Here is a 26,581-nt window from a genome sequence, read left to right on the forward strand (position 1 = left end):
CAGTGCTCATGTTGTTGACAGTCTGCACATAAGGACTCCAGCAGACCTCCACACCATGCTGCAAAGTCCCATTACCCTCTGAAAATAAAAACTTGTTTTACTTTCAAAATGTGTGACCATGTACAGCATAAACATATCTCTTTATAAGGATATCATGTATAGTTACAAAGATGTATTTTAGACCATAAATATTACATCATACTTAGGTTAAATACAAATGTAAGCTAACCTAATCATCCATCTGAGTCACGGCTGCAAAAGATAAGTAAGAACTAATTGAAGAAGAAATCTTTCTTCTACAATGAAAGCATGATCAGCCAATCTATGAAGAATGTGTGCTCTGTGGCATAGTTTCACTCATGTAAATTATACAAAGCTACTATATGTACATCAATCTATCTTTTACTATACATACATAAATCTACCAAAAGGCCCAAGTCAAAACATAATCCCCCCCCCCCTACATCCATCATGTGCCCATCAATAGACCCATTTGTTGTCCTTCCCATCTTTGCACCTCACAGATAGAGGGTCATCCCTGTTCCCCACCACAGTGCTCAGGTCACAGGCAATGGAGCAAGATATACCACATCAACAGCAGGGCCCGATAGCTGGACCTGGTCCTCCACTGTTTCTTTGTATGGTATCCCTACCTAGTTCAGTTAAGAAATTTACAGCCAGACAAGAAGACCATCACTTTAGGCTGAGTCCTTTCCTCATCCATTTACAACAATTCTCCATTCATTCCTATATCTTTAACTATCTTTTCCTTGTTCAACAGATATTCTTCTTACATCTAATGTCCCTTTCACCTCATCCATCCACCAAACTCTTCATCTTCCCTTTGAGTTCCCTCCATCCATTTCTGCTTTCTACTGGATGATGTTGTGATGCATGAGGTGGAATGGGCGGGGGGGTGGGTGGGGGTGAGGTAGTATGTGTGAGCAAAATTTGACGCAGTCTGAAGGGATTTCTCCCCGTCTTCTCCTTTTATGCACGGAGAGGGGGGGGTCGCCGATTTAATGAAGTGGTCTTGCTGTGGATGTGCTGTGTCTTGCGACACTGCTTCTGACCCAGGGCAGTGGACAAGGTGCAGGGATGACCCATCATCCAGGAGGTGCTAAGATAAGAGGGAGGGTGGAGGGGTGTGGAGTGTATTTAGGGGTGGAATGGGTGGGAGTGATTTTATGCCTTTTCATTTTTGGCTACCTCCCTTGTAAGGGGGAAAAAGCCTTGGTATATGTATGTACACTCTTTTTACTAGTCTTTCCTCACTCATTCGTTCCACATGCCCAAGCCATCTCGGCATTCTCTGCCAGCTTTTTCCAATCTTGGTTTCTGCCTCACCTCCTGATTTTTCTTTTTATCCATCCTTGTGACCTCTAATAGAGGTGTTCAAGTGGATCAAAGGCTTTAACAAGGGTGATGCAAACAAGGTCATCATAATAAAACAACAGGGCAGGGCTTGCAGTAATGGGTATAAACTGGACAAATTTAGATTTAAGAAGGAAATAGGCAAGAATTGGTTTACTAATAGGGTGGTTGATGAATAGAATAAACTTAGTAACCATGTAGTAAGCGCTGAAACTATCAGCTGTTTTAAAAAACGATTAGACAACTTTATGGATGGGGACGACAGCTGGTGATGGATATGGAGCTGCCTAGTGTAGGCCTTATGGTCTCTTGCAGTCTCCTTTATTCTTATGTTCTTATGTACCATTATTTTTAAACACTTTATCTCAAAACATGTTTGCTGGAGAGAGGATAGAGTACCGGAGGACTGGAGTAGTGCCTGTATAGTTCCTCTTTACAAGGGAAAAGGGGACAAGTGTGAATGTAGTAATTTCAGAGGGATTAGCCTGTTGAGTGTAGTAGAGTAATTGGTGAGGAACAGTGTGGATTTAGGACAGGTAGAGGTTGTGTAGATCAGATCTTTGTGGTAAGACAGATATGGGAAAGGATGTTTTTTGGGCTTTTATGGATCTGGAAAAGGCTTATGATAGGGTAGACAGAAAGGCACTGTGGGAGGTTATGCAGATTTATGGGATAGGAGGAAAGCTTTTGGGAGCTGTCAAGAGTTTTTATGTGAGTAGTAGAGCATGTGTTAGGATTGGAAATGGAGAGAGTGAGTGGTTTGAAGTAAAGGTGGGACTTCGTCAAGGATGCGTTATGTCGCCCTGGCTGTTCAACTTATACATGGATGGGGTGGTGCGAGAGGTGAATGCTAGGGTAGTGAGTCAGGGATTGGAGATGGTTAAAGAAAATGGAGAAAAGTGGGAGGTGAGCCAGCTGTTGTTTGCGGACGACACTGCGCTTGTGGCAGGGTCAGAGGAGGGATTGAGGAAGCTGGTGGCAGAGTTTGGGAGAGTATGTGATAGAAGAAAGCTAAAGATAAATGTGGGTAAAAGTAAGGTGATGAGATGTACAAGGGGTGAAAGTAGTGGATAGTTTTAGATACTTGGGTGCAAGTGTAGCAGGAAAAGGTGGAGTGAAATCTCAAAACATGTTTAGGCTCCTCCTCCTAGTCCTCCTCAAATTTCAAGTTTCAGCTCCATACATGTCTGTAGGCACAATCACTCCCTTGAACAGTCTTCTCTTTATGTTTTCTCAAATACCTATTTCTCATTACATCTTTTAGTTCCCACCAGACATTTACTTGTTTCCCTTACTCTACAGTTCCCTTCCACCTCCACTCCTGCATTCCCTGCTAGATGTAACCCTAAATACCTAAAGTTCTCCACCTCCTCCAGTCTCTCATCCTTTAAACTTGCCTTTCACCCACCATCCCCCCTTGTACATCTCATTACCTTACTTTTGACAACATTCGTTTTCAGCTTTCTCCTCTCACATATGCTTTCAAACTCCATCATCTATTTTGGTCTATCCATCTGACATGGCCATAAGTGTAATGTCATCTTCAAACAACAACTGTGTCACCTCTCACTCATCAACTCTAAACCCTGTCTAGTACCCTCATGTTTACCTCCCTCACCATCCTATTCATTTATACATACATATACCACTTTTATGTGGTGGGGGGTGAGGTAGTATGTGTGAGCAAAATTTGACGCAGCCCGAAGGGATTTCTCCCCGTCCTCTCCTTTTATGCAAGGGGGGACGGGGAGGGGGGTTCGCCGATTTAATGAAGCGGCCTTCCTGTGGATGTGCTGTGTCTTGCGACACTGCTTCTGACCCAGGGCAGTGGGCAAGGTGCAAGGATGACCCGTCATCCAGGAGGTGCTCAGATAAGAGGGAGGGTGGGAGGGGTGTGGAGTGTTTTTAGGGATGAAATGGGTGGGAGTGATTTTATGCCTTTCCCTTTTTGGCTACCTCCCTTGTAAGGGGGAAAAAGCCTTGGTATATGTATGTATGTACATATACCAAAGGTTTTTTTTCCCCCTTATAACATAAGGGAGGTAGCCAAAAAACAAAGGCATAAAAACCACTCCCACCCATTCCATCCTTATCACACTCCCCTCCCCTCCTACCTCTTATCTTGGCACCTCCTGGATGATGGGTCATCCCTGCATCTCACCCACTGCCCCAGGTCAGAAGCAGTGTCGCAAGACACAGTACATCCACAGCAAAGCCGCTTCATTAAATCGGTGACCCCCCTCTCCATCCCCTCATGCAGAAAAGGAGAAGATGGGGAGAAATCCCTTCGGGCTGCATCAAATTTTTCTCTCACACACTCCCTCACCCCCATCCCCCACCCTTCCACCTCATGGATCACAACATTATTATTTTTATTATTATTATTATAGGTTTATTCAACAATATTAAATACAATTAGACATACATATATACATTTTTTTTTACAAAATTGGTAGTTGAAAAGGGAGAGCGAGAAGCAAAGCTTATGGGGAGTTGCTCTCCCTTAAGGAAAAAATTATTTTTATTATTTATTTTTGTTACATGGTAGTATGGTACATACACATCTACACACATATATGCATACACATATATACACACACACAATGGCATGCGTCACGACGTCCGCTAACTCCGACCTCACGTAGAAATCGGGGGCACGAGCGAGCATCGCAACTTGTGGGGGTCAGGTGAGAGGTGAGAGGTCAGGTCGATTGTTGACGGGACGATAATTGCTTAATGCGCAGATCTGGGTCACCGTGACCTGCTGGAATAGAAAAAAAAGAGCGGCAGACTTGGGCAGTTTCTCCATGAATACAACCATGAAATGGACCTGAAGTGTTCAATATACTAATACTTATAGATTAAAGACTTTTTTAAGTATCGTTTGAATGATGATAAACATTTTGTCTTAGGTAAATCCTTTTCCAGTTTATTCCATGTGTTAACACCTATAATAGATAAGCATTGGCTTTTTTTGGTTGTTCTGTATTGAGTTTTAAAGAAGTCGTTTGTTTGCCTAGTCGCATAGCGAGTTTCGTAAGTTGAGTAAAATTTCAATATGTTTTGATTCATGTGTTTATTGTAGATTTGGTGCATAACAATGGCAGTTTTGTACTTTATTAAGTCATTGGATTTGAGTAGATTTAGTTTTTTAAATAAATTATTTGTATGTTCCAAACGACCTACATTGCAGATTATACGCAGTGCCCTTTTTTGAGAGGTAATTATGCGTTGAAGATTAGTTTGATAAGTATTACCCCAAATTTCTGAACAATAGTTTAAGTATGGTAGTAGTAGACTACAATAAATGGTACGTAGGGTATTTTCATTGAGGATATTTCTCATTTTATGCATAATTCCTAAAGTTTTGGATATCTTATTTATCACGTGATTTACATCATTCATATACAACCATTCTCCATTCACCTGTCTTCTATCCTCTCCCATCCTTCCTCAACAGACATTCCCCTCTTCCCCAAAGCCCCTTTTACCCCATCCATCTCATCCTAGGTCGCCCCCTCATGTTCACTCCTTCCACATCTGCCTTCCACACCTCTTTTATTAGTCTTTCTTTACTCATTCTTTCCATGTGTCCCAACCATCCCAATACTCTTTCATCAACCCTGTCTCCCAACTCCCTTTCCACCCCCTATTCATAATATTCTATTCATATACATACATATACCAAAGGCTTTTTCCCCCTATATGGGGGGGGGTAGCCACACCACTTACGGTTTCCATTTGCATCCCTCGCAAGTTCAAATTTTTTTTTTCTAAAGTGGAATAGGGTTGAACAGGATTTGTTTTGATCGTTTGGCCTGTTTAGGTGTTGAAATTAATCTTGATACCTTCTGATAGTTATTTCTCGGGATCTAGTAGTCTTGGTGTCCCATAACTTCCATGTCAGGGTTTGGGTGTACATTATACTTAAAGATAACATGGGATAAACTAACATAATTATCTACAGAGGATTAAATTAAATTCAAGCATCTAATTTTACAAGCTTGTGAAATCACTAAAATAGATGTTTGTAGAACTTACTGCTATCTAAGTTACTGGCAACAGAAGATTGGTGAGAAGGAGGATGTGAGGACATCTGAGACTTTTATGTGGTTGAGCAAGCAGAGCTGGTCCTCTCGACTCGATCCCCTCCAGCACCTTTAGATGACAGGAACTCGAGCTGGTGGGTAAAGAGAAAAATACATTGGGTATCATACTGGTTTGTTTTTGTCAGCTTTGGGGAAGAGGGGAATGTCTGTTGAGGAAAGATGGGAGAGGACAGAAGACAGGGGTGAATGGAAAATGGTTGTATATGGATGATGATGTGATGGATAGGGGGATGGGGGGTGAGGTAGTATGTGTGAGAAAAATTTGATGCAGCTCGAAGGGATTTCTACCTGTCTTCTCCTTTTCTGCATGAGGGAACGGAGAGGGGGAGTCGCCAATTCAATGAAGCGGCCTTGCTGTGAGTGTGCTGTGTCTTGCAACACTGCTTCTGACCCAGGGCAGTGGACAAGATGCAGGGATGACCCATCATCCAGGAAGTACCAAGATGAGAGGGAGGGAAGAGGGCGGAGGGGTGTGGAGTGTTTTCGGGGATGGAATAGGTGGGAATGGCTTTTATGCCTTTGTTTTTTGGCTACCTCCCTTGTAAGGAGGAAAAAGCCTTTGGTATATGTATTATCCTTTGGGACACTATCATACTAATGAGGTGGAGTCAGAGATAAGGGAGACATGAGGGCAGTAGAAAGGAGGGATCTGTCTATTTATATAATACATACATACATACATACATATACCAAGGCTTTTTTTCCCCCTTACCAGGGAGGTAGCCAAAAAGGACAAGGCATATAATCATTCCCACCCATTCCATCCCCGAAAACACTCCACACCCCTCCGCCCTCCCTCCCATCTTAGCACCTCCTAGATGACGGGTCATCCCTGCACCCTGTCCACTGCCCTGGGTCAGAAGGAGTGTCCAGGACACCGTACATCCACAGCAAGGCCGCTTCATTAAATCGGCGACCCCCCCTCTCCGTCCCCCCATATAAAGGAGAGGACGGGGAGAAATCCTTTCGGGCTGCGTCAAAATTTTTGCTCACACACACCACACCACCCCCCACTCCCCCGTCCATTCCACTTCATGCATCACAACATTTTCCATATACAACCATTCTCCATTCACCCATGTCTTCTGTCCTCTCCCATCCTTCTTCAACAGACATTCCCCTCTTCCCCAAAGCCCCCTTCACCCCATCCATCCATCTCATCCTGGGACGTCCCCTCATGTTTACTCCCTCCACATCCGCCTTCCACACCTCCTTTACCAGTCTTTCTTCACTCATTCTTTCCATGTGTCCAAACCATCCTAATACTCTTTCATCAACCCTATCTCCCAGCTCCCTTTCCACCCCTGTTCTCCTCCTCACCTCCTCATTTCTCACTCTATCTAGCCTAGTAACCCCCATCATACTTCTCAGACACTTCATCTCAAACACATTCAAGTTCCTTCTCTCTTCCTCTCTTATGTTCCATGTTTCTGTTCCATACAGTGCTGTTGGCACAATCACTCCTTCATACAGTCTCCTCTTAGCATCCATTCCCAAATTTCTATTCCTCATTACACTTTTTAAACCACCAAGGCATTTACTCGCTTCTCTCAATCTACATTCTACCTCCACCTTCACTCCACCTTTTCCAGCCACATTTGCCCCCAAATATCTAAAACTATCCACTTCCTCCAGCTGCTCTCCCTTAATGCACACTTCCAGATTACTGCCACTTTCACCCCTTGTACATCTCATCACATTACTTTTACCCACATTTATCTTTAGCTTTCTTTTATCAGACACTCTCCCAAACTCTGTCACCAACTTCCTCAATCCCTTCTCCGATCCTGCCACAAGCGCAGTGTCATCCGCAAACAACAGCTGGCTCACCTCCCACTTTTCTCCATTTTCCTTAACCATCTCCAATCCCTGACCCACTACCCTTGCATTCACCTCTCTCACCACCCCATCCATGTATAAGTTGAACAGCCAGGGTGACATAACACATCCCTGACGAAGTCCCACCTTCACCTCAAACCACTCACTCTCTCCATTTCTAATCCTGACACAAGCTCTACTACTCTCATAAAAACTCTTGACAGCTCCCAAAAGCTTTCCTCCTATCCCGTATATCTGCAGTACCTCCCACAATGCCTTTCTGTCTACCCTGTTGTAAGCCTTTTCCAGATCCATAAAGGCCCAGAAAACATCCTTCCCCTTTCCTATAGCTTTCTCACATATCTGTCTTACCACAAAGATCTGATCTACACAACCTCTACCTGTCCTAAATCCACACTGTTCCTCACCAATTACTCCCTCTGTTCCTCTCCTAATCCTCTCAATCAAGATCCTCCCATAAGCCTTCCCAACTACACTTAACAAGCTAATCCCTCTGAAACTACTACATTCACACTTGTCCCCCTTTCCCTTGTAAAGTGGAACTATACTAGTGTCACGTCACACTGGGTTCATACTCGTGATGTGACATATTTATTCCTTGAGCATAATTACACTGTGTTATGCTATCCCTTTGTGTGAGAATGAACAATGACTCCTTGTCCGCTAAGGCCGTTGACCTGGAACGCGCGCGAAAGCTCTCGTAGGCAAGCGGCGGAGTGATACGAAGCCAACGCCGCCCGCTAGCTGAGGTCAAGGGGCGCGTGAATCGAAAAGAAGGCGAAGTAGTGCATCCCCTCCTTTCTACCTCATTGTCTTGTAGGTTAAGGTATAAGCTAGGGAATTATTGTGAACCCTCTCCATGCATAAATAAAGGAAGTAATGGATGTGTGGAGTTGGGTGGATAGGGATAGGAAATGTATATTAAGATAAGTTGGCATTGGGCAATAGCACTTGTGTTGTGCGGTTGGGGTATAAATCAGGGGGTGAGGTCACCCACGCTGCTCCCTCCGCACTCGACCTCTGCGCATTGTCGGTACTTGTAAGTAAGAGATATTCTCACTAGTTGTGTTAATAAATATTTCAGTGATTTTGTATATCTTCTTTCTTTATCCTTGGCGTGTTGGATGTATCTATAAAGGGGCGATTCTTCTCTGAGACTCTGGATTGTATGAATTACTCAAACTCTGTTTTAGAGTTTGATGTAACACACAAAAACTGAGCTTAGGGCATAACTCTCTTTCCTGTACACAGAAAATCCCTTGTTTGGACTGCTTCTCTCCCATCTCTTGCCTGTAGGTTTGCTCAGACCACCTAGCAAAGCATTCCTGTAATCTGTGCCCGTACCTTCCACACCTGGGACACCTTTGTGTCTTCCTCCAATTATCTCCTACCTGAGGTCTAGCATACCTTTGGCTCGGAACCGCATTCGCGCCTCTATATTGTCGAGTGGTACTTCCTTTTTGACCCTGACTTTCGTTAACCCGCAACGAGAAATTCTCAGCAAGCCTAGCCGCATCCATTAAGGTATCACATTTCTGCGTGGTGACATGCAGTCTGGCTTCATTGCTTAGCGTGTTTATGAATTGTTCTTTGACAAATACTTCTAATACATCCTCAGCACTGACCGCATTTTCAGCACGCATCCATCTCGCGAGATCGCCCTTTAGTTTCCTGGCCATGGCGACGTAGCCCCTGCTGACATCCTTTTCCTCTTCCCTAAACTTCTTCCTGAAGTACTCCGGGGTAACCTCATATACCTTTAATATTTCATCTTTAATCTGACTATAATTATAGACTCCCTCCCCGTCAAACATATTATACACTGCTAATGCCCTAGGGGGGAGGTTTGATCTTATCATGACTGGCCAAATGTTCCTTCTCCATCCTAATTGTTTAGCCAGGCCTTCAAATGACGAAAAAAACAAATCTGGGTCCTCTTCATTAAATTTAGCTATAATGTGAGAAGCTTTAATGATATTGTCGATGTCATTTCCCCCACTACAGGTCCCCGCTTGATGGTCAGTGTGATGTCCTGTTCCACACCCACTCGTGTCCCCCCATGTCTCCAGTCCTCTCCTAGGATAATATTCGTTCCCCGATTCTACTCTGGGATCCCTACCTATCCTAAACCTGTCCATATCGTCTATCATGTCGTAGTAGTTTCCCCTCTCTTGTGGGAACCGTTCATAACCAATCCTATCTGACTCCATACTATATCTTCTTCCCATTTTTGGGGTCTCCCTACCTTCCTCTCTATAATAGTGTCTACCTTTTTCTTGTGGTGTGTCCGGCCTTTGTCTGTATGTATATTCCCTTTCCTTACTGACTAGTCTACCCCCATATACGCCGAAGTGTGGAAAAGGAGGAGAAGAATGGCAGGGGAGCATTCATCGTTGAAAACGGCGTGATCCTGAGAAGACACAGGACCCCTGATAAGGTAGGAGGGGATAATATATTACAAATTGTAGTGCCGCGGGCGATGAGAAGGAAGATAGTTGAGATCGCACATGAACTCACATGCGCCCATCTTGGGATCTCAAAAACCAAACAGGCCATATCGGCGCACTTCTTCTGGCCTCGGATGTCAGAGAATATCAAGGAACTAATCAATCAATGTGCGGTGTGCCAAGTAACGGGGAAACCCAATGATACTCCGAGAAAGGTTCCTATGTGCCAAGTACCAGTCATTGAGGAACCTTTCTCCAAGGTGGTTGTCGATTGTGTAGGTCCCCTCCCAAAGACCAAGTCGGGGAAACAGTACCTCCTCACCATCATGTGCATAGCTACTCGATACGCTGAAGCGATCCCTTTGTCAAATATTAAGGCCAAGACAATAACAAAGGCCCTAATGTCTTATTTTAGTAAAATGGGTATGCATCGGGAGGTTCAAAGTGATAGAGGCACAAATTTTCTAAGTGGGATTTTTAAGGGTGCTCTGGAGAACTTCAATATAAAGCATGTAGTCGCTTCAGCGTATCATCCCCAAAGTCAGGGGAGCCTTGAAAGGTTCCATGGAACCTTGAAACGCATGATCCGAGCCTTCATCTTGGAATTTGAGAAGGACTGGGATGAGGGTATCGACCTTTTATTGTATGCATCCAGAATAACCACGTATGAGGGACTAGGGTTTTCCCCTTTCTACTTAATGTTCGGTAGGGCCCCGAGGGAGCCCCTCGCTGCCCTGTATGAACAACTTTTGTCTAGGGTTTCAGAGGGAGATGTCAAATACGCTAATTTAGTGGGTGCAAATTTTGAAAAACTGAGGAAAATTAGGCAAATAGCCAAAAGGAACCTTGAAAATGCTCAGGGGAATTATAAGGAATACTATGATAGGAAAGCTGTTAAGAGGGAATTCAAGGCAGGGGATTATGTGCTTGTACTATCCCCTCAAAGATCATCATTACATCCAAAATATGAGGGACCATTCAAGGTACTTGAAAGGAAAGGGGGCCATAATTATGTCTTAATAAATCCAATGAGAAAGTCTGGGGTCCAACAAGTACATATTAACCTCCTTAAAGAGTTCAGGGGAATGGTAGAAGAGGGTGCAATTGGGGTAATCGAGATGGGACGAGATGATGGAAGCCTGGATTCAGACATTGATAACCTAAATCTGTTCTATGATTTGGACAGATCAAACACTAGTGAGGCGGAGGAGAAGTCCTTATCCTCACTAGAGGGAGAAATGCGGGAAGAGGTCAGAGCGCTGCTACGCGAGAATGCCAATGTGTTTTCCCCATACCCCACCGTTACACAGGCGATACACCATGACGTCGTCCTAGAAGATGGAGCGAAACCCGTGAGGCAAGCCCCGTATAGACTGTCGCCCCAGAAGAAGCGAATCATGGAGGAGGAAGTCAGGCAGCTCATGGAACAAGGGTTGGTGGAACCAAGCACGAGCCCCTGGGCTTCGCCTGCTGTGTTGGTTCCGAAACCCGGAGGTGAGTGGAGATTGTGTGTTGACTACTGCCGTCTGAATGCTGTGACCAAGGCAGACCCCTACCCCCTTCCACGAATTGATGACCTCATTGAGGAGGTTGCAGCAGCTAGGTTCCTGTCCAAGCTGGATCTAATGAAGGGATATCACCAAATCCCCCTTACAAGTAGAGCATCGGAGGTCTCCGCATTTGTTACTCCACAAGGGCACTTTCAATATAAAGTTACCCCCTTTGGAATGAGGAATAGCGGAGCATCCTTCCAGCGCCTGGTCAATTGGATAGTTGAGGGGTTACCCGGTGTCAAGGCTTACTCAGATGACATCGTAGTTTTCTCTGACAGTTGGGAGGATCACCTTCACAGGCTAAAGGAGTTGCTTGGCAGGTTGGCCCAAGCCCATCTCACCGTAAATTTGAAAAAGAGCTCCTTTGGCAGGAGTACCATCGAGTACTTGGGCCACCAAGTTGGCCAGAATTGCATCTCACCAGTGGAAGCTAAGGTGAAGGACATTGCAGAGTTCCAGGTCCCAAAGACGAAGAAGGGGATCCGAAGATTCTTGGGTATGGTGAACTACTATAGAAGGTATTGTCCAAACCTCGCTGATGTGACCGCTCCCTTGACCCGCATGCTCTCTTGTAACCCTTTCAGGTGGAATGAAGGCGCAAATGCAGCTATTGATGAGTGCAAGAGGCTTCTCTCAAGTCGTCCCGTCTTGGTGGCTCCTGACTATAGCAAGACCTTTTTCATCTTATGCGATGCAAGCCAAGCGGCTGTAGGTGCCATGTTGGCTCAGGAAAGGGATGGTTCCATGCGACCTATTTCTTTTATGTCTCAAGTCCTCAAGGATTATCAGACTAGGTATTCCACAATTGAGAAGGAGGCCCTCAGCCTCGTGTTAGCGCTAAAGAAATTCCAGGTGTTTTTAGATGGTAAGGTAATAGTCCTTAGTGATCATAATCCTCTTAAGTACATTATAGAAGGGAAGACTAAGAGTGATAGGTTGGCTCGGTGGGCGCTAGCACTCCAGGGTCACGATTTAAATCTTAAACATATTTCAGGGAAGAGTAACATGATCGCTGATGCCCTATCACGCCCAGACACAAAATGTTCAACCCTCGCTTCGCAGGTTTGAACATTTTTTTTTGGTGAAGGGGGATGTATGTCACGTCACACTGGGTTCATACTCGTGATGTGACATATTTATTCCTTGAGCATAATTACACTGTGTTATGCTATCCCTTTGTGTGAGAATGAACAATGACTCCTTGTCCGCTAAGGCCGTTGACCTGGAACGTGCGCGAAAGCTCTCGTAGGCAAGCGGCGGAGTGATACGAAGCCAACGCCGCCCGCTACCTGAGGTCAAGGGGTGCGTGAATCGAGAAGAAGGCGAAGTAGTGCATCCCCTCCTTTCTACCTCATTGTCTTGTAGGTTAAGGTATAAGCTAGGGAATTATTGTGAACCCTCTCCATGCATAAATAAAGGAAGTAATGGATGTGTGGAGTTGGGTGGATAGGGATAGGAAATGTATATTAAGATAAGTTGGCATTGGGCAATAGCACTTGTGTTGTGCGGTTGGGGTATAAATCAGGGGGTGAGGTCACCCACGCTGCTCCCTCCGCACTCGACCTCTGCGCATTGTCGGTACTTGTAAGTAAGAGATATTCTCACTAGTTGTGTTAATAAATATTTCAGTGATTTTGTATATCTTCTTTCTTTATCCTTGGCGTGTTGGATGTATCTATAAAGGGGCGATTCTTCTCTGAGACTCTGGATTGTATGAATTACTCAAACTCTGTTTTAGAGTTTGATGTAACACACAAAAACTGAGCTTAGGGCATGACAACAAGCACTCCTCCAGTCCTCTGGCACTCTACCTTCTCTCCAGCAAACATTAAATAACCTCACCAACCAGTCCACCATCACTATACCTCCCTTTTTAAGACATTCTGCATGACATCCATCCATACCAGGTGCCTTACCTGCTTTCATCATCTTAACTGCTGCCTTCACTTCATCCTTCCTTATTTCTCCTCCATTTTCCTCACTCATCACTCTCATTTTCTTAGCATTTCCCACTGCAGCTATCTTTCCCTCCCTATCCTCCTTCACATTTAGCAACTCCCTAAAATATTCTTCCCATCTTCCCCTTACTGCCTTCTCCTCCATTATCATCTCTCCATCTGCACCTTTTACCTTTTCTTCTCTACTTGATTCACCTCCTCTTCCTCTCTTAATTTCTTTCCAAAACATCTTTTTATTACTTTCAAAATTTTCTGTCATACTCTTACCCCATTTTACATCTGCTCTCCTCTCTGCCCCCTTTACCTTTTTCTTTACTTCTCTTTTCTTTTCCCTGTATGTCTCATATGACTCCCTCATCCTATTTTGTAACCAATCTGTGTAAGCTCGCTTCTCTTCTACAACCTTCTTCATTTCCTCATCCCACCATTCACTACCCTCCCTTCTATTTCCTCCTGACCTTCTTGTTCCACACACCATCTTTGCACACTTTGTGACTCCCTCCTTGAACCACCCCCATTCCTCCTCCACACCTACCTCTACTCTATCCTTCACTCCCTCCCACTCCTCCTTCAGCTTCCTCTTGTACTCCTTCTCCTTTACCTCTTCGTTTAAAGAGTTCATTCTAAGCACCTCCCTACTTTTTGTCCCTTTCCTCTTCCTCCATCTGTCCTCCACTCTCAACTTACCTTCCACCAGAAAATGATCTGATATTCCCCCACCCTCTCCCCTTAGCACATGTACATCCCTAACTCTTCCTATCATAATCCTATTTACCACTACATAGTCCATTAGTGCTCTATCTACCACCCTTCCCTCCACCACCCTCTCCCATGTGTAATTATGCTTGACTTTCTTCCGAAACACTGTATTTGCTATCAACTCTCTTTCTAGACACATTTCCACCATCAACTCTCCACTACGATTCTTTCCTGGAACTCCACATTTCCCAACCACTCCATCAATTGGCTCCTTTCCTACCCTAGCATTTAGGTTTCCCAGTACTATTACATTTACACTTCTCCCTAAACCCTCTATGCACTCATTTAAATCTATCCAAAAGGCCTCCCTTTCTTCCACATTCTTCTCACTGCCAGGCCCATATGCACTTACAAAAACCCACATCTCCTTTCCCAGTTTCATCCACATTATCCTTGAGGAAACCTCCTTGCACTCCACTACACGTTTACCTATCTCTTCACTTACTAGTATAGCCACCCCTTCCCTCCCTCGCCCTCTCTTCACTCCTGATAACCTCCCATTTACACTCCTAAACTTACAATCGCCCTTCCCTTTCAGCTTAGTTTCACTCAAAGCCAACACATCCATCTTTCTTCTCACAAACATACTACCTATCTCTTCCCTTTTACTCTCATCTGTACCACATCCACGCACATTAAAAGACCCAAACCTTAGGGTGCTGGGCCGAGGCCTTCCAGCCCCTCTTATGCCTCTGCCTTTGCTTTTAGGAATTTCCCCTGTGGGGCTACAAGGAGAAGGATGCCTGGTCCCAATCCCCGTCCCTTTTTTCTCGCCTCTTACGATCCAAGTGGGAATACTTGGTGGCAGTATTCTTTTCCCCCACCACAGGGAATTCCCCCACCACAGAAAAAGAAAATACTCAGAGAAATGGTACAGTATAGCAACAAGGGTTGGGAGACAGCATAACGGAGGGACAGTCGTAGTATTGGCTGCTTGTTACTGTGGTAAAGTAGCATGCAGTCGATACTTTAGGGTCTATATGGGGCGCCCCTACGGACCAGAGCCACACATCATTTTTGTCTATGATTGAGGAAAACTCTGTTTATAGAGAAATGATGACACTTTTATACTTATATAATACCAAGGGCTTTTTTCCCCCTTACCAGAGAGGTAGCCCAAGTCAAAAGGCATATATCCACTCCCCACTTCATTCTCACCCATTCTACTCCCCTACACCACCCTTTTCCCCCATCTCATCTTAGCTCCTCCTGGATGACGGGTCATCCCTGTATCACGCTCACTGCCCTGAGTCAGAACCAATGCAGCAAGATAGCAGAAATTAAAAGAGATACTGGCTGAGCAGGTTATACCATCACTATTTGTGACTGAGGTTAAGGTGATGGTACCTCAATCCCTGCTGCCAGCGTGTTGAACCATGGGCATGGTTCATTAAATTCCACACTACAAAGACCTCTGCATGGGGCACCATCTTAGACTCCTGATAGAGGGAGTTCACGACATAAAACTATACATACATATACAAAGAGTTTTTTCTCCCTTAAAAGGAAGGCAGCCAAAATCAAAAGGCATAAATCCACTCCCACTCATTTCATCCCCACATACTCTACTCCTATTCACCACCCCTTCCTCCTTTTTTTTCCCATGGCTACTCCTGGATGACTGGTCAAAACCAAACCAATAAAAAAATTATCAGCATTCATTTTTTGACTGCAGATAAGTCTCCAATCATCAAAGAATGCTGCATAACTCTGGTCCATAGGGATGCGACTAAAGCCCCTAAAACATTCAATCCATCAATAAATTGATTCATTGCCCAGATCTCTCTTGCTTCGAGTGACTTGTGGGCCAATCCAAAAGCTCTTGCTGGTAAACTGACAACCATGGGTCTCCAGCAAGAAATACTGTGATGTTACCTGGGTATGGCTAGAGTGGGGCAGTGTACAAAGAGGCATTTGATATCTTTTGTCTGATAATTGCATGTGGTGCAGTTTGTTTCTGTACCCAGGTCTATTCATTAATAGTAGTGTGTTGGTATTGAATAGTGATGAAAAAGTAGTTTGTTGTTGTTGTGCTAGTGTGTTTTTTGCTTCTCTTGGGATGGGTTTTTCTGTGGGGCTAATGTCTGGATGACCCGTCATCCAGGAGGCGCTAAGATAAGAGGGAGGGTGGAGGGGGGTGGAGTGTATTTAGGGATGGAATGGGTGGGAATGGTTTTATGCCTTTTTCTTTTTGGCTACCTCCCTTGTAAGGGGGATTTCTCCCCGTCTTCTCCTTTTATGAAAGGGGGGACGGAGAGGGGGGGTCGTCGATTTAATGAAGCGGCCTTGCTGTGGATGTGCTGTGTCTTGTGACACTGCTTCTGACCCAGGGCAGTGGACAGGGTGCAGGGATGACCCCTCATCCAGGAGGTGCTAAGATAAGAGGGAGGGTGGAGGGGCATGGGGTGTATTCAGGGATGGAATGGGTAGGAATGTTTTTATGCCTTTTCCTTTTTGGCTACCTCTCTTGTAAGGGGGAAAAAGCCTTGGTATATGTATGCTAATGTCTGGAGGGGTTTAATGAAACAGGGAGTTTGATGGTAGGACTTTAAGTGCTTGTTTCTACCTAACTGTGGTGTACAGGAAAGGAACAACGCTCATTGTGTCCCATCTCCTAATCTCCAATTTTGTCCTACCTAGCCTCAAATTAATGTACAGTTCCAACTCAATCTACATCCTTGATTTCCAATTATTATGTTTAGGTTTGGAAGCTCGCTGACCGAGAAGGTTAGGGCGTCGTTACTTGTGGTGAAGGTCGAGGGGATGGCGGTTCAAACCCTGCCACCGATGAAGTTAAACCAAGGGCATGGTTCATTAAATTCCATGCTATAAAGCCCTCTGTGAGGGGCACCATCCTAGCCTTTCAATGGGGAGGGGGAGTTTGTGACGTTAAACCATATCATCATACTTAGATATGTATCTTGATGGATGGATTGGGTGAAGTGGGTGTTGAGCAAGAAGAGAATGTTGGGCAAGGAAGGGAGAAGGCAGGAGATAGGGATGAGTGGAGTGGCTGTGTATAAATGATGCTGTTATGCATTGAAGGGAGGGGCAGGGGAGAGGAGAGGGGGGTAGGGGTGCTTATGTGTGAATGATATTTTGACACAGTCCAAAGGGATTTCTCGTCTTCTCTTGTTCTGCATATAGGGACAAAGAGGAGGGCTTGCCAATTAAGTGAAGTGGCCATGATGTGATAATGTGTCTTGCTACATTCTTTCTGAACCCAGGGCAGTGGGCAGGATACAGGTATGACCCATCATCCATGAGGAGCTAAGATGTGAGGAAGGAAATTGTGGCGGAGGGGAGCGGAATGGGTGGGAGTGGGTATGTGTCTTTGACTTGGCTAACTCCCTTATAAGGGAGAAAAATCTCTTGGTATATAGAATTGTATCTGAATGTGAATGCATTTTTGAACAGATGTGGTGTAGGTGATAAGCTGTTACATATGTTTGAGTAGTATGCTGCTGGTGTAGTTTCTTGTTTTATTCATTTGGTTGTGCTTGTGTGATGTAATGACATGGGTAAGCAGGGTTGAGATCTCTTATATCTAACTTGTTGTTTTCATATGATGTTCTATGGAGGATTTTATTTTCTGTTTGAAAATTTAATAATGAAGTGGTTTTGATGCATCCCGTTTTTATTTCTAGTATTCTATCTTGTTGGGTTCGTAGGGTGTCTTATGTTCCCCTAATTATTGGAAACTATGCTGTGTATGAGTAGCGAAGTGTGGTTCTCAAGCCATATTTGCAGACATACATACATACATACATATACCAAGGCTTTTTCCCCCTTCCAAGGGAGGTAGCCAAAAAGGGAAAGGCATAAAAACACTCCCACCCATTTCATCCCTAAATACACTCCACACCCCTCCCACCCTTCCTCTCATCTGAGCACCTCCTGGATGACGGGTCATCCCTGCACCCTGCCCACCGCCCTGGGTCAGAAGCAGTGTCGTAAGACACAGTACATCCACAGCAAGGCCGCTTCATTTAATCGGCGACCCCCCCTCTCCGTCCCCCTTTGCATATAAGGAGAGGACGGGGAGAAATCCCTTCGGGCTGCGTCAAAATTTACTCACACATACTACCCCCCCACCCCCCCCGCCCATTCCTCCTCATGCAGTCACAACATCATCCATATACAACCATTCTCCACTCACCTCTGTCTTCCGTCCTCTCCCTTCCTTCCTCAACAGACATTCCCCTCTTCCCCAAAGCCCCCTTCACCCCATCCATCCACCTCATCCTAGGACGTCCCCTCATGTTCACTCCCTCCACATCTGCCTTCCATACCTCCTTTACTAGTCTTTCTTCACTCATTCTTTCCATGTGTCCAAACCATCCTAATATTCTTTCATCAACCCTCTCTCCCAAATCCTTTTTCACCCCTGTTCTCCTCCTCACCTCCTCATTTCTCACTCTATCTAGCCTAGTAACCCCCACCATACTTCTCAGACACCTCATCTCAAACACATTCAAACTCCTTCTCTCTTCTTCTCTTATTTGCAGACAGAATAGTTTATTTCAGCTGAAGGCACAGTTTCTTAACATATTATGGACAAAAGCAGCACAAAAGAAAAGATATCACACATGATACCAGTACCTGTCGATCAATAGCAGCAAACTGCCAGGACCATTTGTTGTTGTAGAGGAAAGGCCTGTGGTCAAAACGGTGGTCATCTGGAGAATGAGCCTCAGTGTGATATGCTGGGGTGAGTACCGTCATTTTGTGTCTATTGAGGCTGTAGAATCGGAAGAACAATTTAACCTTGGCGGCAACCTGAAACATACAGAGGAATGTAACATATATACATCTCTTATGGGATGGGTGGCATAATATGTATTCTGAATCACTGTGTAAAATAAAACATCATGTACCTGCATTTGTTTTACCTAGATTTTGGAATACCTGTGCGCCACTAGTCATAATAATTAGAAATGTACTTCAGATGAAAATAATTATTTCAGGTTGCAAAATGACCACCACATAAATATCAGTCAAGCTTCTCATAGCTATTGGGGCTAGGCGTTTTAGGTGGATGATCTTGTCAAGGCCTTCTGTATGGGAGTTTACTGATTTCCTTATTGCCTCTAATACATCTCTGCTGGTGAAAGAAAGGGTGGTATGTGTATCTGGTTTGATTTTCCTAATTCACTTGATTATTTTCTATTTACTGGAGTTGTAGGTTTGTAACTTGTTTAGGAGAAGTGCATGTTTATGTCCTGCAAGGTGGACAGTGAAGCTGTCCATCTTCAAGAACCCATCAGCCTCCTCGCCTCCATCAGGAGGTGCAGTACTGTGGGGATAACACTGGCATCTGTGGACTGGGCCCAAGATTTCTATCAGTTTCTACTGTATTTCTTTCACTTTTTTTCTCTCACATGAAGACCTGACCACCAGCAACTGCTCCCCTCCCCCCTACCACTTTCAGCCAGCAACACAGAAACAGTCCCACACAAATACAACACAGAGAGACCTGTGGGGGTGACCAAGGACTGCTGTCAGACATTGTTGGGCTGCAAGTTTTCTAGTTAGTGAAACCCGAGTCAACAATTAATTAACTCCAGTGCAACTTTAAAATTTCAAACATACCTCAGCTGGAGTAAATGATGAGGACCACAGGTGAATCAGTTTGCAGAACATGGAGTATGGCCCACATCCATCTACTTTGCGTAATTTTCCATATATTGCCAACTCATCATATGTCATGCCCATGTCGGCCTCATCTGTCTGGGCCAGACGTCCATCTACCAATGGTTCAAGTTCAGCCGTAGGTGGGGAATCAAGGATGGTAGAGAGGACTGGCAGATTCAGTCTAAGCTAAATGAATTGTAATGATTGATGATATCAAGATGTTACTGTTCTATGTAAACATAAGACACATCCTTTCAATATGGTGGCCAGGAATTTTGTTGAAATCCTGAAGCATCATTTTATTCAATTATGGAGGCATCCTCAAAATAAGTTAAAACAATTCCAATTAATTCCCTTCAATCTGGTTGCAAACTTGGTAATTTATTTGGCTGAGAAAAGGAGGGGAGAGAGAAAAGGGAGACAGAGGAGGAGAGGGAAAAGGAGGACTGCTGTCCATGCTGTATTACTGAGAGGCTGTTTCTCTGTCACTGGCTTATAGTTGTGGTAGTAAGAAAGCAAATCCCAGTTGTTAGCACTCCTTATGTGAAAAGTTGAAAGAAATACGCTCAAAATTGATAAGGGAGATAGGTCTACACTGACTATTCCATCAACTTTAGACTATTCCGGTCCTTCCACAATTATGAAACACTCAACCACTTGGCTTTTTCACTTCCTTCAACTTTGCCTGATATTTTACAGATTTTATGAGGCAGCCTTGCTGTGGATGTGCTGTGTCTTGCGACACTGATTCTGACCCAGGGCATTGGACAGGATGCAGGGATGACCCGTCATCCAGAAGGTGCCAAGATGGAGGGAGGGGGTGGGGGGTGGAGGGGAGTGGAATATATAGGAAATGGAATGGGTGGGAGTGATTTCTATACTTTTTTCTTTTTGGCTACCCCCACATGTAGGGGGAAAAAGCCTTTGGTATATGTATGTATGTATCTAACTGTAGGGTGTCTACCAGATTAAAGGGACCGAAAGGATTCTAATTAACTTCTTTAACAAGGCATACTTTATAGCTTTTGCTCTGGCAAATGTTACATGATTTGATTCAACTGAGGGTTGTTCCTCGGGACTAAAGAAATCAACCATCACAATGGCCATGAGAAAATTTAGCTCTTCAAGTACATTTTGTAAATTAAAAGAAAAAATTTTGAGCGTGACTTATGTTATTCAAAGCAATGCAATCTTCATTTTAGAATTAAGAGACATTTGAGAGCTCTGATAACAATTACAGACCTATCCTTTGCAAGCCACAAGAACTTCTTCAGATCTGACTTAGAAAAGCCACCAATGGGATTAATATCTGCCGAGCTGCAGTCATACTTGGTCATGTAACCTGTCAAGGCTTCATCTATATTGGCTGATCCAAGAACCAACAGCCCTCCTGGTCGTCCTCGTACCCACAAGAGTAGCTGTTGAAATAATGTAATCAATTAATCAGTTAATAGTCCCGGGATTCCCTCCAAAGGATCAATCAATTGATCTGTTTCTTCAATTATCTACTGCTGGACACCACCCAATATGGCCATACACACAAACAGTTGACCAAAGGGGAAATAAAATGCTATAACTCCCCTGATTAAACAACATGAATATACTCTATTTCAGCAAACATTCCACTAGACAACCTCACCAACACAATCAATAAGCAACACCCCCAGACATAATGATGTGCACACCCTCTAACTACAAACCACAAACAACATGGAAACCATCAAGATCTCTCCCAAGACCATTTTTCTATAAAAATTTCTATAGAACTATAGCCCCAGATGCAACCACCACACAGATGACACAGAACATCCTCTTACTAAAATGCCCCACACTAACAACCCCCATACAACAACACAATATATCTTCACTAAGTGACTTGTGGTTCTGCCAAGAGACCATTGCCACTTTCCTAGAGGCTGCAGGTCTTCTGCAAGAGAGACCAGGAGCAACATATTGATTGATAACTATGACAAAGAAGCATCGTTGAGTGTGGTTCTTAACCCGCTAAGACCGACAGGCCTTAAATAGGGCTGCATCGCAAACGTCCGACAGGCCTTAAATGGGGCAGCTACTTTCAGCGCTAATAAAAACCGCGCTAAAATTGGTAGCACTGCTATATTTGGCCATGACATAGTCCTATGGTAGTACTGTAGGCTAGCAGGAAGTAAACTGCTCTCGCCAGCCAGTGTGCCGCAAAATTTTGTGAGAGGCGTGCGCATCGTGTCACGGCGAGAATTTTTACGTATTTACGTATTTACTTATTTACGAAACTATCATTTACAACTATGCATCTGGTGGTGACCATAAACGTGCCAAAAACGGCATCAACAACCCCTGTTGTTAGTGCACGAGGTCGGGCAAAGCGGGATTCTGTGAAGCCAATCGTGTCCACCCAGCACTGCGTGCCGCCGCCAGAGAGGCGGAGAGTTGCCGCTACCACAATCTTCTCCAACTCTCGGTAATTATTCCGAGACAACTATGGTGAGTAGAGCAATAAAAACTTGTAGGATGATGCATTGTCATGTCTACTAACAGCAGATTTTTTTCCAGAGTAATTCATAAGAGTTGATTTTTTCATGATAATTGCGGTACTGGGAGATTGCTAAATTTTCGGCCGTCGGTCTTAGCGGGTTAAGAAGCGTCTGTAGACTGTCTTAAGATTATTTTTGTTTTGCTGGCCATAGCTTGTGCTTGCTACTGAACCTAGTATGTTTATTTTATTTTTATTTTTTTTCCACTGTCAGTTCTTTGATGTGTGGCCTGAAGATCATGTGAGGATCAAAAGCAAGGTGGTGACATGGTACATATACCATACATATACCAAGGCTTTTTCCCCCTTACAAGGGAGGTAGCCAAAAAGGAAAAGGCATAAAATTATTCCCACCAATTTCATCCCCGAAAACACTCCACACACCTCCACCCTCCCTCCCATCTTAGCACCTCCTGGATGACGGGTCATCCCTGCACCTTGTCCACTGCCCTGGGTCAGAAGCAGTGTCGCATGACACAGCACATCCACAGCAAGGCCGCTTCATTAAATCGGCAACCCCCCCTCTCCATCCCCCTATATAAAGGAGAAGACGGGGAGAATAAACGAGTTTTTGGATCAGTGTGAGATGAATGTGGCAAGGGTGTGTGCTCTGACTCCCTCCTTGTATGGGGAAAAGACATTTTGGTATGTATATATTTGTATGTCTTTTCTATTATGAGCATCCATTGTTTTCACTTGATTCTCAAAGGGATCCATTACTCAAGTAACATTAAAAACCATTGCATGAGGGGATGGAGAGGGGGGGTCGCCGAATTTATGAAGCGGCCTTGCTGTGGATGTGCTGTGTCTTACGACACTGCTTCTGACCCAGGGCAGTGGACAGGATGCAGGGATGACCCGTCATCCAGGAGGTGCCAAGATAAGTGGGAGAGAGGAGGGTGGAGGGGAGTGGAATATATAGGAAATGGAATGGGTGGGAGTGGTTTCTATGCCTTTTTCTTTTTGGCTATCCCCCATGTAGGGGGAAAAAGCCTTTGGTATATATATGTATGTATGTATGCCTTAAAGTATTCAAATTGAACTGTAGACACCTGATGGCACCACTCACCTGAGCAAAGAGATAGGCAAGGACCATGCGGAGTCTGGCTTGCACATTTTGAAGGGCTGAGTTCTCTCTTGGGGTACCACCATGTGCACGGAACTTAGGAACAAATTGAGTGGAAGAACTGAAGATCAGAAGCAGCACTGATACACCCCTGTCAATGGCTATGGGAAGGTGATAGCTGCAATAGAGTGTAAAACATAAATGGTGAAGAATAAGAAAATGTAAACACAATACTGGTATCATCAAGGGACTTTTCTGTTTTCCTGTATGAAACCTGAATATATCTTAGCATGAGGTAATGTATACATAGTAAATCCTTAATGCTTGCAGAAGTTAACCAATAAATACCCCTGTGAGGATTAAAATTCCAAAGTACCCAATAAGTAACCCTTCCTGTTATATATGTCACTATATACCTTCCAATCTGTTGGGAGAGGGTTTTAGCATGCTGTTTTGTTTCCTGTGATGAATTCTCTGTTGCCATGTAGACAGTGTGGAACAAGCGGCCACACAATTCCCTTGGGTCTCTTGGTACATAGTCTCCTTGTGAAACTATACGTCGTACATCTTCAAGAACCTGTAACAGGACATACACACATATACCAAAGGCTTTTTCCCCTTTACAAGGGAGATAGCCAAAAAATAAAGGCATAAAATCCACTCCCACCCATTCAATCCCCAACACACTCCGTTCCCATCCACCACCCTCCCTCCCTCTTATCTTGGCTCCTCCTAGATGACCGATCATTCCTGCATCTCACCCACTGCCCTGGGTCAGAAGCCGTGTCACAAGGCACAGCACATCCACAGCAAGGCTGCTTCATTAAATCAGTGACCCTGCTCTCCATTCCCTCATGCAGAAATGCAGAAGACGGGGAGAAATCCCTTCGGGCTGCATCAATTTATTTTTCACACATTCTCCTTCATCCCCATCCCCCACCCACTCCCTTCATGCATCACAGTATCATCCATACACCACCATTCTCCATTCACTCCTATCTTCTGTCTTCTCCCATCCTTCCTCAACAGACATTTCCCTCTTTCCTTGTGTCCCTTTTACCCCATCCATCCATTTCATCCTTGGTTGCCCCCTCATGTTCACTCCTTCTACCTCTGCCTTCCACACCTTTTACTAATCTTTCTTCACTCATTCTTTCCAAGTTGAGGTAACAATTAAAAAACTGTATGTACCACAGGGTATTTGGAAAAAATTAAGAGGATGATAGGAAAGGAAAGATAGTTGCAGTGGGAAATGCTAAGAAAATGAATGTGATGAGTGAGGAAAATGGAGGAGATAAGGAAGGATGAAGTGAAGGCAGTTGTTAAGATGATGAAAGCAGGTAAGGCACCTGGTCTGGATGGATGCCATGCGGAATGTCTAAAAAAAGGAGGTACAGTGATGGTGGACTGGCTGGTGAGGTTATTTAATGTTTGCTGGAGAGAGGGTAAAGTGCCAGAGGACTGGGGGAGTGCCTGTATAGTTCCACTTTACAAGGGAAAGGGAGACAAGTGTGAATGTAGTAGTTTCAGAGGGATTAGCTTGTTAAGTGTAGTTGGGAAGGCTTATGGGAGGATCTTGATTGAGAGGATTAGGAGAGGAACAGAGGGAGTAATTGGTGAGGAACAGTGTGGATTTAGGACGGGTAGAGGTTGTGTAGATCAGATCTTTGTGGTAAGACAGATATGTGAGAAAGCTATAGGAAAGGGGAAGGATGTTTTTTGGGCTTTTATGGATCTGGAAAAGGCTTATGATAGGGTAGACAGAAAGGCACTGTGGGAGGTACTGCAGATATACGGGATAGGAGGAAAGCTTTTGGGAGCTGTCAAGAGTTTTTATGAGGGTAGTAGAGCTTGTGTCAGGATTGGAAGTGGAGAGAGTGAGTGGTTCAAGGTAAAGGTGGGACTTCATCAGGGATGCTTTATGTCGCCCTGGCTGTTCAACTTATACATGGATGGGGTAGTGCGAGAAGTAAATGCAAGGGTAGTGGGTCAGGGACTGGAGATGGTTAAAGAAAATGGAGAAAAGTGGCAGATGAGCCAGTTGTTGTTTGCAGACAACACTGTGCTTGTGGCAAGTTCGTAGGAGGGATTGAGGAAGTTGGTGACAGAGTTTGGGAGAGTATGAGATAGAAGAAAGCTAAAGATAAATGTGGGTAAAAGTAAGGTGATGAGATGTACAAGGAGTGAAGGTGGCAGTAGACTGGAAGTGAGCATTAAGGGAGAGCGACTGGAGGAAGTGGATAGTTTTAGATACTTGGGTGCAAATGTGGCAGGAAAAAGGTGGAGTGAAGGTGGAGGTAGAATGTAGATTGAGAGAAGCGAGTAAATGCCTTGGTGGATTAAAGAGTGTAATGAGGAATAGACATTAGGGAATGGATGCGAAGAGGAGACTGTATGAAGGAGTGATTGTGCCAACAGCACTGTATGGGGCAGAAACATGGAACATAAGAGAGGAAGAGAGAAGGAGTTTGAATGTGTTTGAGATGAGGTGTCTGAGAAGTATGATAGGGGTTATTAGGCTAGATAGAGTGAGAAATGAGGAGGTGAGGAGGAGAACAGGGGTGGAAAGGGAGTTGGGAGATAGGGTTGATGAAAGAGTATTAGGATGGTTTGGACACATGGAAAGAATGAGTGAAGAAAGACTAGTAAAAGAGGTATGGAAGGCAGATATGGAGGGAGTGAACATGAGGGGATGTCCTACGATGAGGTGAATGGATGGGGTGAAGGGGGCTTTGGGGAAGAGGGGAATGTCTGTTGAAGAAGGACGGGAGAGGACAGAAGACATGGGTGAATGGAGAATGGTTGTATATGGATGATGTTGTGATGCACGAGGTGGAATGGGCAGGGGGAGTGGGGGGTAAGGTAGTATGTGTGAGCAAAATTTGACACGGCCCGAAGGGATTTCTCCCCCATCCTCTCCTTTATGCATGGGGAGATGGAGAGGGGAGGTCGCCGATTTAATGAAGAGGCCTTGCTGTGTCTTGCGACACTGCTTCTGACCCAGGGCAGTGGACAAGGTGCAGGGATGACCTGTCATCCAGGAGGTGCTAAGATAAGAGGGAGGGTGGAGGGGTGTGGAGTGTATTCAGGGATGGAATGGGTGGGAATGATTTTATGCCTTTTCCTTTTTGGCTACCTCCTTTGTAAGGGGGAAAAAGCCTTGGTATATGTATATAGAACTCATAAAGGAGAAATGAAAGGAGGAATAATGCAAGCTAAAAGCAATCAGCATTCCCCTTCGACAGATTAATCTCCAGTCATAAAAGAATGCTACATAACTGTTCCATAGTGCATCACTGAAGTCTGTACAGT

The 26,581-nt window shown here is 44.5% G+C and overlaps 1 protein-coding gene across 5 annotated transcripts in view; it reads right to left on the reverse strand.

Annotated features, from left to right (window-relative positions):
* Positions 1 to 3,999: 3,999 nt before the first annotated feature.
* LOC143039458 (glutamine-dependent NAD(+) synthetase-like) overlaps positions 4,000 to 26,581 on the reverse strand; it is a 51,443-nt gene continuing 28,861 nt past the window's right edge. For 4 of the 5 annotated variants that reach the window (XM_076209550.1, XM_076209548.1, XM_076209547.1 and 1 more), the window contains exons 9-14: positions 23,686 to 23,846; positions 23,273 to 23,447; positions 20,916 to 21,091; positions 19,632 to 19,854; positions 18,642 to 18,818; positions 5,418 to 5,554 (exon numbers count right to left, since the gene is read on the reverse strand). In XM_076209550.1, the coding sequence (XP_076065665.1) occupies positions 5,480 to 5,554; positions 18,642 to 18,818; positions 19,632 to 19,854; positions 20,916 to 21,091; positions 23,273 to 23,447; positions 23,686 to 23,846 (987 nt within the window). In that variant the 3' untranslated portion in view covers positions 5,418 to 5,479. Of the gene's footprint in view, positions 4,139 to 5,415; positions 5,555 to 18,641; positions 18,819 to 19,631; positions 19,855 to 20,915; positions 21,092 to 23,272; positions 23,448 to 23,685; positions 23,847 to 26,581 lie in introns of those variants that run through there. The other variant, XR_012967638.1, reaches the window with a different exon arrangement.

Source organism: Oratosquilla oratoria, chromosome 26, assembly GCF_046742065.1.
Source record: "Oratosquilla oratoria isolate Oo_2021 chromosome 26, ASM4674206v1, whole genome shotgun sequence".
Lineage (NCBI taxonomy): Eukaryota > Metazoa > Arthropoda > Malacostraca > Stomatopoda > Squillidae > Oratosquilla > Oratosquilla oratoria.